We start from the raw sequence: 14,900 nt of genomic DNA on the forward strand, positions 1-14,900 counted from the left end.
ACTAAAGAAATGTCGACACCCTGTTTTTGGGACATGTAGCCCAGGACTGAGAAAATGGCAAAGCCAGATATAAAGCTGGTCCCGCTGTTCAACAAGCAAAGATAGAAGGAGTCTCTGCAAATCAGAAACAATGCACTGTCTTTATTTCTCTCTTCGTAACACAGGCCTGTTAACTGATTACAGTAACATGATATACAGAGAAGGCTTAAAGGTACCTTGAGATTTAAAGTCGATTAAATAATAAATCAGATTAAACCAAGCAAAAATGACCCCAAAAATTGAAGCAATCAAATGAAAGCTAACATAACAACTCAAGTTTTTTTTAATGCAAGACAACAGCAATCAGATTTAGGACGCTGATAGTGTTATATTCATAAAATAGTATGTCTCACACAAATATATGGATGCTGTTAGTTTAAAGGAACTGTAGCCACTAAAATAGTGGTACTCACCTGTAACAGTTGTTGTTGTACTTGTTGTAGCTCCCAAGCGTAGTCAGGCATCCCAAACATATGGCATAGGAATAAAATATTTGGGTTCCAGCATCCATCCAAACCTATAAACAAGTGACAAATGATTATGCTCCTACTTCTGCTAAAGAATAATCCAATGAATATTAGAATACAGGCTTAATGATACCTGCGGGTCAGTGAGCCGTGTAGGATTGGGGTACAGGTAGTATTTGATGCCATGGAGGGCTCCAGGAAGGGTCATTCCTCTGAGAAACAGCACCGCCAACATAAAGAAGGGGAATGTCGCTGTGACGTAGGTCGCCTATATTTAAGCAGATAATTATTTTGTTACAAATGAAAGAAAACTTTGTTGTGAGAGACATTAGGATTCCTTATGTGATGTCAGTTGGTTATTGTTTTGGTAGTTTTGCAATACACTGCAGCTGCATTTATCATAGGCTGTCGCTTTCTTGTGTGACTGGTGACTGGTTAACCTATGCACCGGACTGCAGATATTCAGGGCGAGGCTGACAATGAGTCACACAAAAACTGTTTAGTTTAACAGTGGAAAACTTCAACCTTCAAGTTCTTATCATACCAGAGGATCGACTCATATGGATTTAATATGAGGCACTGGGAGAAAATTACAGGTGTAGGGAGTGAATCATGCTACATAGCAATGGGACACACAGGATCTATTGCAAACTTTCTCACGGGGAGACAATAAGTCACAGGGGGCCTGCTCATTCACCCTGACAAGTCCATTTGAGGCAGTGCCCATTCAAAACATTCAAAAAGCACTTTCTACGAGCCTCACCTTGTTCATTTGGGGAAATTGTTCAAAATAATGAGTGCTCTGATTAATATTACATTACATTACAGTCATTTAGCAGACGCTTTTATCCAAAGCGACTTACAATCAGTAGTATATTACATATCATTCACCCATTGATGACAGGGCTACCATGCAAGGTGCCACCATCAGACTCTAACTAACATTCATGCAACATCCAGTCCACACCGATGGCAAGCCTTCGGGATCCTCTGATTGGAGAACTACCTTGCTCTCCACTACGCCACAGCCGCCCCCAATATATGTAGGCCCTTTTCTTTAATTTCAAACAGCCTTGTTGTTATTTATGAATGAACTTTAGTTTCAGTGCCACATTTCCTAGTCAACCAACAACACCATTCACAATCCTGCGCTCCCTTGGTCCTGAGTCATACAGCTGCCATGACATAGTGGCATCACACACCCGGGTCGCAGCTACTCACAGTCAGAAACACCAGTGAAATACACTGTGGAACACGGGAAAAAAACGCAGGGGCAGTCTTTACTGTAGGTCAAGGTAGGCAAGCCTTCTCTAAATTGCATAAAATCCGACAAAAGCACTTTCATGGGTCCCCAGTAATACAACCGCCAAGTTTGAAGTGGATCGAATGAGCGGTTTGCGAGCTATGAAGACAGACAGACAGAAAGACAAAAAGACAATAAGATATAAGATATTATAATAAGATATAGCCTGACACAAATCAGCCTAAGGGGGCTTTGTAGAGTGACTCCCCTGAAGTGGGAGCACTGGCTTGAAGCACATTTTCACACCATAGAGAGAAACATCAGTCATAATACTGTCTTTCAGTGCTCTGGGCTAGACAGATACTGGCAGGTGAGAGCTGCATGTGGTTGCAGGTCTTGCGAAACCACAGGTGAAAAAAACATTCTTATTTAATATAGATTTTCATTGAGTAACCTGTCTTTACTATTGGGGAGTGCCACATTATTTCATAACTGCTGCAAACCAGTAAGCTTGTGAGCATGTGAACACATGAGGACAAATGTGCTTGTTGGTAATGTGCTGTTAATGTTTAATCCATCAAATGGATGACTCTAGACTGTAATCATCACATAATTGGTTTGAAAATAAAATCGTCATGACGGTGGTTTAAGATTATATTTCAGACTGTAATGTAAGTGGCAAGCTAAAAAGTAAAACTAAAGATTTTGTAGATACTGAGGAACTTTTAACTGGTTATGAAACATTCTCAATTTAATACTAATGCATCTATAGTACTTACATTAGTAAATGAGACCATAAGCAAGAAGACTGGCTATTTCTATGTGGAAATTCTTAAGCATGTCATTGGATCAGATTCCCCGCAAAATAAGACAAAATGGTTAACAGTCACTGACTGCAGTCAGAGCATCGGTGGGAGGGGGAGAGGTCCGAGCCCGGCAGCTGCTTCTCCTTCGGCCAGGAGCAGAGCTTCTGGAAGCTAACACCAACTCCAAGCAGCCGAAGGCCAAGGCCACATTGCTGGGCCCGCTGGAGGGAAGGGAGGCACGGGGGAACCAGAACAACTGCACAGGGCAGACTGTCAGACCCACAGGGACCGCCAGTATCAACACAAAGTGGAAACTGTTCGTAGTAGTTTTAAATAAAGACATTAAAAGTGAGTGTAGGAAATGAATAATAATAATCAATACATGTGTACGAGTCAGGATTCATCGTTTCAGTCCTACCTTTCCTGTGGATCTCACTCCCTTCCAGACACAGAAGTAGCAGATGACCCAGGCCAGAAGAAGGTACAAACAAAGCTCCCACTGTATGCTTCCCAGAGCCTCTATGCCGGTGGATATATTGAGCACCCGTCGTCTGTAAGGACCAAGGTACCGTTATTTGGGGAAATATACATCTTAGCAGGTCAATGAGGCTACTGTGATTGACAATCTAAAAAGTCCAAGTTGAAAGATCTAATGATGTTGAAGCTCAGCAAACTATTCATAATACATGCATGAATGTGCAATTAAATTAACTTCACACCTTCAGTACACAGGTGTTTGAAATTATTCTGGCTGATTAAACCATTTCAAGGTGAAATTAGGGGGAAGCTGTGCTCGGAGTCAGGTGTAAACCGTCCCGCCCTAACAGATGCTAGAAGGAATACCAAAACAGGGATGGAGATGCTGATCAATCATAGTCTGTACATGTCCACATAGTCCTGAAAAGAGGTCTAATCACTCAAGATAAATGAAAACACATGTGCTTGAGTGTTTTTTTGTAATGAGCCTGATAGTTCAGCACTGATGGGGCATTTACGTCACATTGCATTAATAGTAGAAATGGAAAAGACTCCCATGCTTACGACTTGGAGCGGGTTAAATATACTGTGCATAGACAATACACTGTAGTAATCTATACAATAAAGTGGGGTTAACCTTTATTGGCGAAATATTGCCGATGTAAGGCATCCACATTTGTTTGCCCTTTCTTGAAATTCTGTATCATATGGGATCTTTCTGGAATATCGTAAATAAGTATTTACAAGTAAGATATAGTTATAGCTATGATGCGTCCAAATTTGCTCTAAGTAATGTAGAAGCACCTAAAAACCCAACAAATATGGACACCTAACATCAGCAAAAGACCATAATTCAATGTAATTAAACCCAGATTTAATTGTCAACACACTGTATTTTTCTATCCTCACACTACCATTTCTTCAATCATACGACTTCTTAGTGATATGAACACTCGCAAGTTGTTAATGTTGGAATATATATATACACACAGTATTTATATAATTGAACAAATACAGACCTGTATATCTAAAGTTACTGGAGCTGACTTTGATATGATAGAGAATCAATTTATAATGATTAAAAACAGATTCTGAGATGGTTAACCTAGTTCTTAGAATTCATAATACACTCCTACAGAATGAAAAGCGCAGGGAAAGAGGGAAAGTCAAGCTCATTAAAACACATATCATATTTGTTTAGAGGGTATGCTTTGTGATTTCCTGCCCTAATGCAGATCAGGTAAACTCAACTACTTAACAGGTCTAATAGATAAAACTGTCATTTTAAAAGAGTTGTTTGAAAGTTGTTAGGTCCAGCACTCCGACATTATTCTGGCTGATTGGTCCTCTGCTCTAGTTCCAATTTGGTGGAGTTATGCCAAGAACTATGTGGTCAAGGAACTACATAATAAAATTGTTATACATGGAAGCTGCCTTGCCAGCCCAAATATGTAAAAATTATGAAATCAGCAAATCCATCAAAGTTTGCAAACACCCAACCAGTGTTGAGCAGCGGTCTGGTCTGCAATAATAAAAGTGGAGCAGGGGCATTAAGGGTCTCTTACATTCTGTCAGTGCCAGACAATACCTCAATGTGTCTTAATAGGTACGTGATAATATTTTGGAGAAGCACTGTTTGCGGCCCACATCAAAATGCAAATAGCACATGTCTTTGTTACTAAGTTAATTGATCTTGTAATCTTTTGATATTATGTGACAAATTTATACTCAATTCAGTTTCATTTTGATAAAAAAAAACTTACTGCCAGAACTCTGATACAGATGATGATGCATTCACAGGCGATGTCAAGTTAACGGTGGAATTAAAGTTGTTCAATATCATACAAGAATCTGAAAAAGATCAAAGATCTGTTAATCACAGTTTAAGCTGGAAATGCATGCTTCTGCAAGTGTCTCAACCAGACATCATACTTAATTATGCATACAATGAAATAATGTGTGTGTAATTTGTGGGAAAGAGATTACAGTTACAATGCTTAAAGAAAAATATTGAATTTACCTGAATTCCATGAGTTATTACAGCTGGCCCATGGGAGCTCAGCAGAGAAGGAAGAGAAAAGGTAGAAAAAAGCCCAGGCTAAGATCACAACATAGCTGATACATCCATAGAAAAGGATGATTTGGCTGGCGAATCCCATGCCTGGAAACAACAGAAATTGTTAGCATTGTATTACCGTATTATTTCCGTCTCAACTTGCTAAGATTCATGACAGGTACTTAACCCTCACCTTCAAACAAGGGGCAGACCATCCTCCAGCACATGATTCCTCCCTGGCTGGTGTACTGGCCCAGTGCTACCTCCAGCATGAACAGAGGAATGCCACAGGCCACAAGGAACAGGATGTAAGGAATGAAGAATGCACCTGCAAGTGTGAATAAAGCATTGTAAATATGCATGGTATACCACAGAGCACCAAAATAGCATTATTCTTTTCTGACTTCTGTAACTACTTGGACATTTTACCTTCAAAATAAATTGAAACACATAACCGTTAAAGTTTCTGAACCCCAGCACAGGTGTTTTCAGGTTTACAAATCCCCTTCATACAACTGCATCCTTGAAGTTTCTCACCAAAACTACAATTTACAAGATAATATCTGAAAACGTCTTGATGACGTTTTAATTTACCTTCGTCTAACGTAGTTTTTTACTTAATTGCAACACGATGTAACTTAATCTGAACTCAATGGCGCGCCGCACATTATATAAAGCTGATTGCTGTCGCTGCCAACGTTTTGCACTAACTCTCCTCCTGCACGTGTCAACACGGATTTGTTGTGCAGTGTTGCATTATCAGGTACCGACGTCAAGAAATAAGTAGTGCCGAGCTGTAATCGCTCAGTAATGCTGAATATAAGCCAATAACTAACGGGAGTAAAGCTTTTCCACGCTAGTATGGTTAAACTGTGTAATTAATCAGCGGTTCACATGACTCAATGGTCTTTTTCTGTTTTCTAAATGCTGATTTAATGCACATGTTTTGCGTGTATAACGCTGGAGTGTCGGCTCCCTCTGAACATTGTTTTATTGTTAAAGCTCTTTTTTCAGGTGAGGGACATACAAACAAACCGCTACACACACGTGTTACGTGATTCGTGCGAGAGAAGATTTATCACACACACAAACGACGTGTATCGCGAGACTCGTTTTCAATAGTGCAATAGTAGCAATAGTGCAGGATATCAAAGATATAAAGCTTCTCCAATTCTCACGGTTATGAAACCGTGATTTACGGAAATCCGTTATGAAACGGAAATGCGGTTATAGCTAAATCAGTTAATCCCAAGATCTTTAGTCAAGAATGCAAGGTAACACAAGGTGAGTAATTAAAGCGTTATTTTAAGGATAAGTGTTCCTTTACATTCTATTCTTAATGTTAGAGTGCAAGCAGCTAAACTGGATTGATGTGCTCTCTCCTCTGCTGCAGAGTTCTGAATGAGCTGAAGTCTGTCTGTGTTTTTATTTTGTTATTTTTTTGCAGGGAGTTACATCCTCAGATTATCAAACAGCAATTCTCTTTTTGTGTTAGGGCCAACTGTTTGGATTTCAGTTTTGTTCTCGTTTAAGTTCAAGAAATTATTGCTCATCCAACTGCCAACAGGTAGCAATAGAGTTTAGCCACAGCATGATTTGGTTCAGCAGAGATGTCCAGTTACGTGTCATCTGCATAACTATTGAAACATGCATTGTGCTCACTAATCATTTCACTGATAGCATGTATAGTGAAAATAAGAGTGGACCAATACTCCATTGATTGTACAAGCTCAAAACTGATGTCATGTTTCTTAGACACATAATCTCCAAGACTGACGTAACACCTTATCCCTTCGAAGTATGTTTTAAACCAGTTTAACACACAGTCAGAAAGACCAACTGACTTTTCAAGATGATTGATAAAGATATATCGGTCAATCTATGTCAAACGCTGTGCTTATGTCTAAAATAATTTATTCATTAATTTCATCAGAATTTAGTCTGAGGTCGCTTTTTTTTGTAAAAGCAGTTTCAGTGGTGGTGTTTTGAATTCTGATTGAAATTCGTCCAAGATATTATTTTCTTTAAGAAAGAAGTTAACTTTCACTGATACTATCTTTTCAAGTATCTTACTAATAAATGAAAGGTTGGACGACCACTATGATTATAAAGTATGTCTTTGCTTATTTCTATTCATACAAATCTAATATTAAGATGGACTTTTTAATCATCTGCTCCTTTCTCCTACTTAGTTTTTTATCAAACTTCTTAATCATTTTATTCAATACAGAGCATTGTTACATGTCTTGAAAGGCTTGGAAGTACGATCTCACACAAAAACTATACAATAGTACAACTTGACTACAGACTGTTTGGCTTTCTGAAACAACTTCATTAAATTAGAGAAAAAACTATTATTTAATTATTAAGCAATAATTACTACAAAGTATGCTGATAATGAGAATATGTATTGCTGCAACAAATAAAAAATGTCATTTTACAATTAATCTATTGCTTCTTTATTTTTTTATCTTTTGAGTGCAAGCGGTGAAGCATAAGAAAACTGCAGAAGTTCCCAAAGCCAAATATGACATTTTAAAATCGCTTGTATGTCTGAGCAACAGTATAAAACGCCAATAAATTTAGGTGACTGAGTAACAAAGAAAATGCAACAATCCTCACATTTAAGAAGCTGGAACGAGAGAATATGTTACTGTTACTAATTTACTATTTACTCATACTTTTTGCTTTTTTGATCGATTATTAGAATTGATGCAAATTGCCATCGGCCACTTGACCTATTGATTAAATATTGATTGTTTAACTTAAGCTCTAATTTACCCAAGCAGTAACATATTTCAAATATCTGATATAGGCGTAGTTTCAGTTGCAACTATTTTCTTGTTGATAATTTGGCCTCAGAAAACATCCACTCTGCTGTGTCTTTATTATTTGGATGAGATCGGTTGTTTTCCAATTGTCTCAGCTCTCAATCTTAATTGTTTTGTTAATCTTGGATGTATGGGTATCATCCACACACTGACTGTGGCTGGCATTATTTCACCTAATGCGGTTTGGTGTCTGCAGGCAAGTTCCCACCATGTGTTGACAGATGTTGTGTTTAAAAAATAAAGGTTTGAGCCACAGATCTGCATGATGACTATGACTAAGTGCTTTTAATGGATTAAAAAAAAAACACACAAAAATTCATATCGAACCAGATCTAAAAGCCACATGTGGTTAAATTTAGCAACTAAAGCTCACGACCTTTCCAACACTCTAGACTCTAAACTTACTATTTGTCTTACATGACAAGGTTTGGGGTGCTTTAAAAGAGATGTTTGACCGATCACAGGGGTGATGGAGAATATATGATGGAAATATAGACAAATTCAATAGATGTTTGTATTTGATCTAATTTCACTGACTGCAGCTGTTTGAATAGAAAACCAGTAGTAATCAGGTTTGAAGTCAATACCATAAAAAAAGATACAAAACTACTGAAATGTACAGTAACTAACCTGTTTAAAGTACTAATAATACACAGTATGATACAAGTATTAAACTGTCTTCCTCCTCTTTATGTTTTCAGTGTTAAATAAGTGTATTTATCAGTTTAATTCATTCAAAAGTATTCATTGTCCTGAAGAATTTTACTAAAATGTTCATCAAGTTCTCATTGTATCCCAACTTGTTGCCACAAAAGTGCCGATAAAGGTTTGAGTCCCCCATAATACATACCAAGCGGTGATCTTACAGTCCATTAGTTGTCCTAAATCAAGCACAGGAGACACATTGGACATGTCCACTTTGGAAAGAGTTAAGAGTTCTTTGGGGAAAATCATAAATCTTTTGGAAAATTGGGGAAAGTTTAAATGTGGCGCTATTAAAGAGTGACCATAAAGCTATTTATTTGAAATGTAACATCTTCACAGTTTAGCTCAACAATAAAATGTGTTTCTCGGCCATTGCGACTCATAGATTTACCTGGAAGGCACAAGTGTATTGTCTTCCCTGTATAAACACATTTTTAGCCTTTTATTGCATGTTTCTGTTGACTTGCTTTGTACTGTAAACTGTTCATTTAAGAGACCAGATCAGTCCAATCAGGTTCAGTGTAACCAGTATCACCAAAGTTAAAAAATCTCAGGGCTTCAGCAAAGAATGTGACTCTTCTCTTTGCACAAACACAGGCAGTAGATTATTTTCATAGCTCTTTATTACCCGTCACATCCTTAATCATCAGATGTGAAGTGGTGGGAGACACAGACAGCAAGTAGGAGAGCTTTACAGTGTACAGCCAACATGGTGTGTGAACGTAAATACTGTGATAAAATATTGTATGAACTTATAATGATGCATTCGGCAATTTATCACATGCAAAACGAGTGTTTTCCAGGCTTAAGAGGTGTAGTTTCTCTGAGTCCACTGTCATTTTTTTGTATAGATCACAAGTATTTTAATATTTTACAGTAACAATTTAAAGAGGCGACTTTGAAGTAAATTAAATAAAACAATCTTATAATCTTGTCTTGGTTAAATAATAAAACGTAAGTACTCCAACCATTTAACATCAATTGCTTTATTCCTCTAGATGAAATACTTTTAAAAGCCTGCTTGCCATAGATGATGCACTCCTTTTTTTTTTATGCTAAGCGGCAATGCTAAACTGAGAGAATAGTAAACAGAAATACTCACCACCACCGTTCTTGTAACACAGATATGGAAATCTCCACACATTTCCAAGTCCAATAATAGCACCAGCCGCAGACAGAAGGAACTCTGTTTTGCTTCCCCATTTGCCACGCTCCTTGACTGTTTGTGAAGTAGCCTTAGGAGGGAGATGGCACAGCCTGCAAAGAAAGTCTGCCATACTGCTGAGGGAGAAATGCTGTAATGGCAGGAGTGCGACAAATCCTTGAGTTTCTGGATTGACTGGCCGGGGATTGTCTGATGCAGATTTGTCTGGGGTTACCTAATTGACACACTGCGAGGTATTCAGCCACAAGGGGGACCTCTAGATGTGCGCCAAAAGTTTCCACAAAAACATCATTCTACTCAAGCTACAAACAGGAGAGTGATATATTATGTGTGACTAATTGCTGTTTCGACATGGCATTGTAGGCTTTTACAGCAGATTCTTCGCCTCACACATACAGCGGCTAAAATAAGTATTGAACACGTCACTGTTTTTCTCAGTAAATATATTTCTAAAGGTGCTATTGACATGAAATTTTCACCAGATGTGGGTAACAACCCAAGTAATCCATACATACAACAAAACAAATAAGTTCAGAAATTAAGTTATGTGTAATAAAATGGAATGACACAGGGAAAAAGTATTGAACACATGAAGAAAGGGAGGTGCAAAAAGGCATGGAAAGCCAAGACACCAGCTGAAATCTATCAGTAATTAGAAAGCAATCCTGCCCCTTCAGTGCAAATTAATATCAGCTGGTTCAGTCCCAACTGATGGCCTATAAAAAAGTGTCTCATTACCAAGGTGTCACACAAGAAGCATCTCATGATGGGTAAAAGCAAAGAGCACTCTGAAGACCTTCGCAACCTTATTGTTGCAAAACATACTGATAGCATTGGTTACAGAAGGACTTCTGAACGTTCCAGTGAGCACTCTTGGGGCCATAATCCGGAAGTGGAAAGAACATAATTTCACCATAAACCGGCCACGACCAGGTGCTCCTCGCAAGATTGAGTGAAAATAATTATCAGAAGAGTTGTCCAAGAGCCAAGGACCACTTGTGGAGAGCTTCATAAAGACCTGGAATTAGCAGGTACAATTGTTTCAAAGAAAACGATAAGTAATGCACTTTGCTTCTGAGGGACAAGCTGGAGCAGACCGGGGTGGACCACCACCTCACTGCATGGATACTGGACTACCTCACCAACCGTCCACAGTATGTGAGGATAGGGGAGTGTGAGTCAGATCGGGTGTCCTGCAGCACGGGGGCCCCACAAGAAACCGTTCTGGCTCCATTCCTCTTCTCCATCTACACTTCGGACTTCACATATAACTCTGCTACCTGCCACCTGCAAAAGTTCTCTGACGACTCTGCAATCGTCGGCCTCATCCCCGCCGGCGATGAGAGGGAATACAGAGAACTGAACCAGGACTTCATAGGATGGTGCCGGCGGAACTGCCTCCAGATCAACTCTGGTAAAACCAAAGAGCTGGTGGTGGACTTCCGCCGGGGAAAACACTGTCCTCCGGAACCAGTGAACATCCAGGGACAGGACATTGAGATTGTGCAATCTTATAAGTACCTGGGTGTTCACTTGAACAATAAACTGGACTGGACTAATCATTCAAATGCACTGTATAAAAAGGGTCAGAGCAGACTCTATCTGCTGAGGAGACTGAGGTCCTTTGGAGTGCAGGGAGCACTCCTGAGGACTTTTTTCAACTCCGTGGTGGCATCAGCCATCTTTTATGGAGTGGTCTGCTGGAGCAGCAGCATCTCAGCAGCAGACAAGAAGAGACTCAACAAGCTTGTCAGGAAGGCCAGCAGTGTGCTGGGGTGTCCATTGGATACGGTGGAGGTGGTGGGAGACAGGAGGGTGATGGCCAAGCTGTCATCCCTGATGAACAACACCTCCCACCCCATGCAGGACGCCCTGGCAGCTCTGTGCAGCTCCTTCAGCCACCGGCTGCTTCACCCCGGTGTGTGAAGGAGAGGTACCGCAGGTCCTTCCTTCCTGCTGCTGTCAGGCTGCACAACCAACTCTGCTCCCAGCAGACCACATGACACATGACAATAAAAACACTGTGCAATAATAGTTAATATAGTTTTTTTTTTCTGTCTGTAAATATTATATTTCAGTTATTGTGTTTTTCTACTGTTTTTATTGCTTATTTATAATACTTGTCTTTTTATTTTATTTTTATTTTTTTATTTTCATTTTTATTTTTATCTTGTCTTTCTTTACTATGTCTCTTGTGTGCACTTTAACTCTATGCTGCTGTAAGCCTGCAAATTTCCCCGCTGCGGGACTAATAAAGGATTATCTTATCTTATCTTATCTTATCTTATCTTATCTTAACCGCCGTGGCCTGTATGCACGCTCACCACGCAAGACTCCATTGCTGAAGAAAAAGCACGTTGAAGCTCGTTTAAAGTTTGCTGCACAACATTTATATAGTCTGGTCAGATGAGACCAAAATTGAACTCTTTGGATGCCATAATACACACCATGTTTGGAGGTCAAATGGCACTGCACATCACCCCAAAAACACCATACCAACAGTGAAGTTTGGAAGTGGGAACATCATGTGTGGGGCTGTTTTTCAGCATACGGCACTGACAAACTTCATATAATTGAAGGAAGGATAAAAATCTGCTGCCATCTACCAGGACGATGAAGATGAAACGAGGGTGGACATTTCAGCAAGACAATGATCCCAAACACAGCCAAGAAAACTCTCAATTGGTTTCAGAGAAAGAAAATAAAGCTGCTAGAATGGCCCAGCCAATCACCTGACTTGAATCCAATAGAAAATCTATGGAAAGAACTAAAGATCAGAGTTCATAGAGGAGGCTCACGGAAACCTCAAGATTTGAAGACTGTTTGTGTGGAAGAATGGGCCAAAATACACCTGAGCAATGCATGCGACTAGTTTCTCCATACAGGAGGTGTCTTGAAGCTGTCATTACCAACAAAGGCTTTTGTACGAAGTATTAAATAAATTTCAGTAAGCGTGTTCAATACTTTTTCCCTGTGTCATTCCATTTTTATTACACATTACTTAATTTCTGAACTTATTTTACCCGCTGTATATGAATAACTGAAAAACTCATTTTAACAGTCGTGAATCCAGATAAGCCTGTCAACCTGACAACTAAATTACTTTGCAATATATATATATGCATATTTGTAACGATATAGTTTTGTTGTAAAAAAAACTCATCACAGGAATTTAAATTAATCACCTTTCAAGTGAGCCTGTCTATGTTGCTTTTAACAGGCTTCTCTTCCATAAACTTATATAAACCAAGTTTACTTTTAGTACATTTCTGTTTATAGTGAACTCATATTTATATAATGTGAATTCCAAGAAGGAAATGTTAAAGCATTACCATATAATTACCATTTGATTTAAGGCTCAAAAGCTTGAAATCTTATGCATATCAGAGTCTGAGAGGAGGGCGAAACGGTGCAGAAAAAATGTTATTGTTTCAGTGTTTGGAGGTGATAGAAACATATCCAAAAATCCCATTTAAACATGTCCCTCAACTTTTTTTTGTTTAACTTACGATACATACATCAATCTTTTCTATGTGTTCCAGGACTGAATGACCTGCCAATCACCTTTATTGCAAAGCCACAGGCAAAACTGATTTCAGGCTTTACTCAGGTATTCACTTAAACTACAGTCATTTACAGTATGGTATGTGTGATTATAACACTTATCAGCCAGGTGTTAATGGAGACATATCATGCTCTTTTACAGGCTCATACTTGTATTTTGTTATTCTAGAATATGTTAAATGCTTTAATGTCCAAAAACTATAAAAACATTTCTTACACTCTCCGTCTCAATATGTATTCTCCCTCTGTCTGTTCGTTACCCAATAAATATATAATATATATTATATATATTTATATCTTCCTTGGTTTCAGCGTATTTCAACAGAATGAGTAGACAACAGCTTGGGTCCACGTTTACTACCCCTGATGTAATTCACGTACACTGCAAATAGAAATAAAATGGGACACATTTTGAATATTTACGTTTAAAACTTTAAATTGGTCCATGAATTGTAAACTTCGGAAATCATGAGGGCTTTTAATGGCACAGTTTCTGAATTTGGGCGTTGAGTTTTTCTACATGGATCAAGGTTTTCGTTACTCACAATATTTATATAGCACTTAGACCTGCTTTATAATAAAAAGACAAAATTTAACTTTATACAATTTAGGACCTTTAAATATTGTATGTCCTGTGAAAAGCCATTCAAATCTAATCTGATAATCTTTTTCAGATATTACTATACTGTTTTCAGTGTGATTACCTCTTTATATTTTTGCCTTAATGTACTTCTGCTTTGTAGTTTAAAGTTGTGAATAAGTATACCCGTCGTCGGTCCTTATGCAATGCAGTTGCTCTCATGCATAAGCACAGTTCTCCCTTTCCACCTTTTTTGCTCCTCCAGGACTATTTCAGTGCAGCTCAGTATCTTGCTTAAGCTCACAGCAGGGTGCGCTAAGATCTTTGGTCTTTGCTTTCAGTGCTGAGTGACACCTCCAGCCGCAACTGTAGCTTGTCGGTTGCCATTTCGAGCTTTCACTCATTCAGGACAAATATGTTTGATATACTCATCACCAGTTGTGTAAAAAGTAAGCAGATCATTTACTTAAGTAAATGATCTGTATAAGTACGATACCTATACAAATAAGTTAAAAGAGCTGTTCAAAAAATTCTGAACATTAATATAGCACCGTGAATGCTGTTAGTACATGTCAGAGCATGTTCTCCCAACTGGTTAGCTCACAGCCGCCCCTCTGCTCTGCTCTCATAAAGCTGATAATGACGTCCTGACCGTCATCGTCCCACTCTTCAGTTTCCCCCTCAGATAAACACTGTTAGCTCAATCACCAATGTTGTGGTATTTTCCACTGTTAACGCTGTTAGCACCTTTAACTGTGAGCCGCTGGCTCGGTGCCAACATGTTGAGAGGCAATCGAAATGCGCCCAATCTCGAATCTTGCACCTTTATTGGGTGTTGAAAGCAGTGAGGTAAAAACATGAACATGAAATAGGATTAATCGAGTAAAATTCATGAACCTCAAAATTCTGCAAAGCAAGCAAATGTACTACTATTTTTTAATGAGAAACATCTTCTATTTGGAAAAGG

The 14,900-nt window shown here is 38.7% G+C and overlaps 1 protein-coding gene across 1 annotated transcript in view; it reads right to left on the reverse strand.

Moving 5' to 3' along the window:
- slc6a11a (solute carrier family 6 member 11a) overlaps positions 1 to 10,696 on the reverse strand; it is a 13,427-nt gene extending 2,731 nt beyond the window's left edge. Inside the window, exons 1-8 of the mRNA XM_054616581.1 lie at positions 9,727 to 10,696; positions 5,282 to 5,416; positions 5,053 to 5,193; positions 4,796 to 4,883; positions 2,974 to 3,106; positions 640 to 774; positions 453 to 556; positions 1 to 114 (exon numbers count right to left, since the gene is read on the reverse strand). The exon at positions 1 to 114 is cut by the window's left edge and continues 11 nt beyond it. Coding sequence (XP_054472556.1) covers positions 1 to 114; positions 453 to 556; positions 640 to 774; positions 2,974 to 3,106; positions 4,796 to 4,883; positions 5,053 to 5,193; positions 5,282 to 5,416; positions 9,727 to 9,901 — 1,025 coding nt within the window. The 5' untranslated portion in view covers positions 9,902 to 10,696. The remainder of the gene's footprint in view (positions 115 to 452; positions 557 to 639; positions 775 to 2,973; positions 3,107 to 4,795; positions 4,884 to 5,052; positions 5,194 to 5,281; positions 5,417 to 9,726) is intronic.
- Positions 10,697 to 14,900: the final 4,204 nt, after the last annotated feature.

This window comes from Anoplopoma fimbria, chromosome 17 (assembly GCF_027596085.1).
Source record: "Anoplopoma fimbria isolate UVic2021 breed Golden Eagle Sablefish chromosome 17, Afim_UVic_2022, whole genome shotgun sequence".
Taxonomy (NCBI): Eukaryota; Metazoa; Chordata; class Actinopteri; order Perciformes; family Anoplopomatidae; genus Anoplopoma; species Anoplopoma fimbria.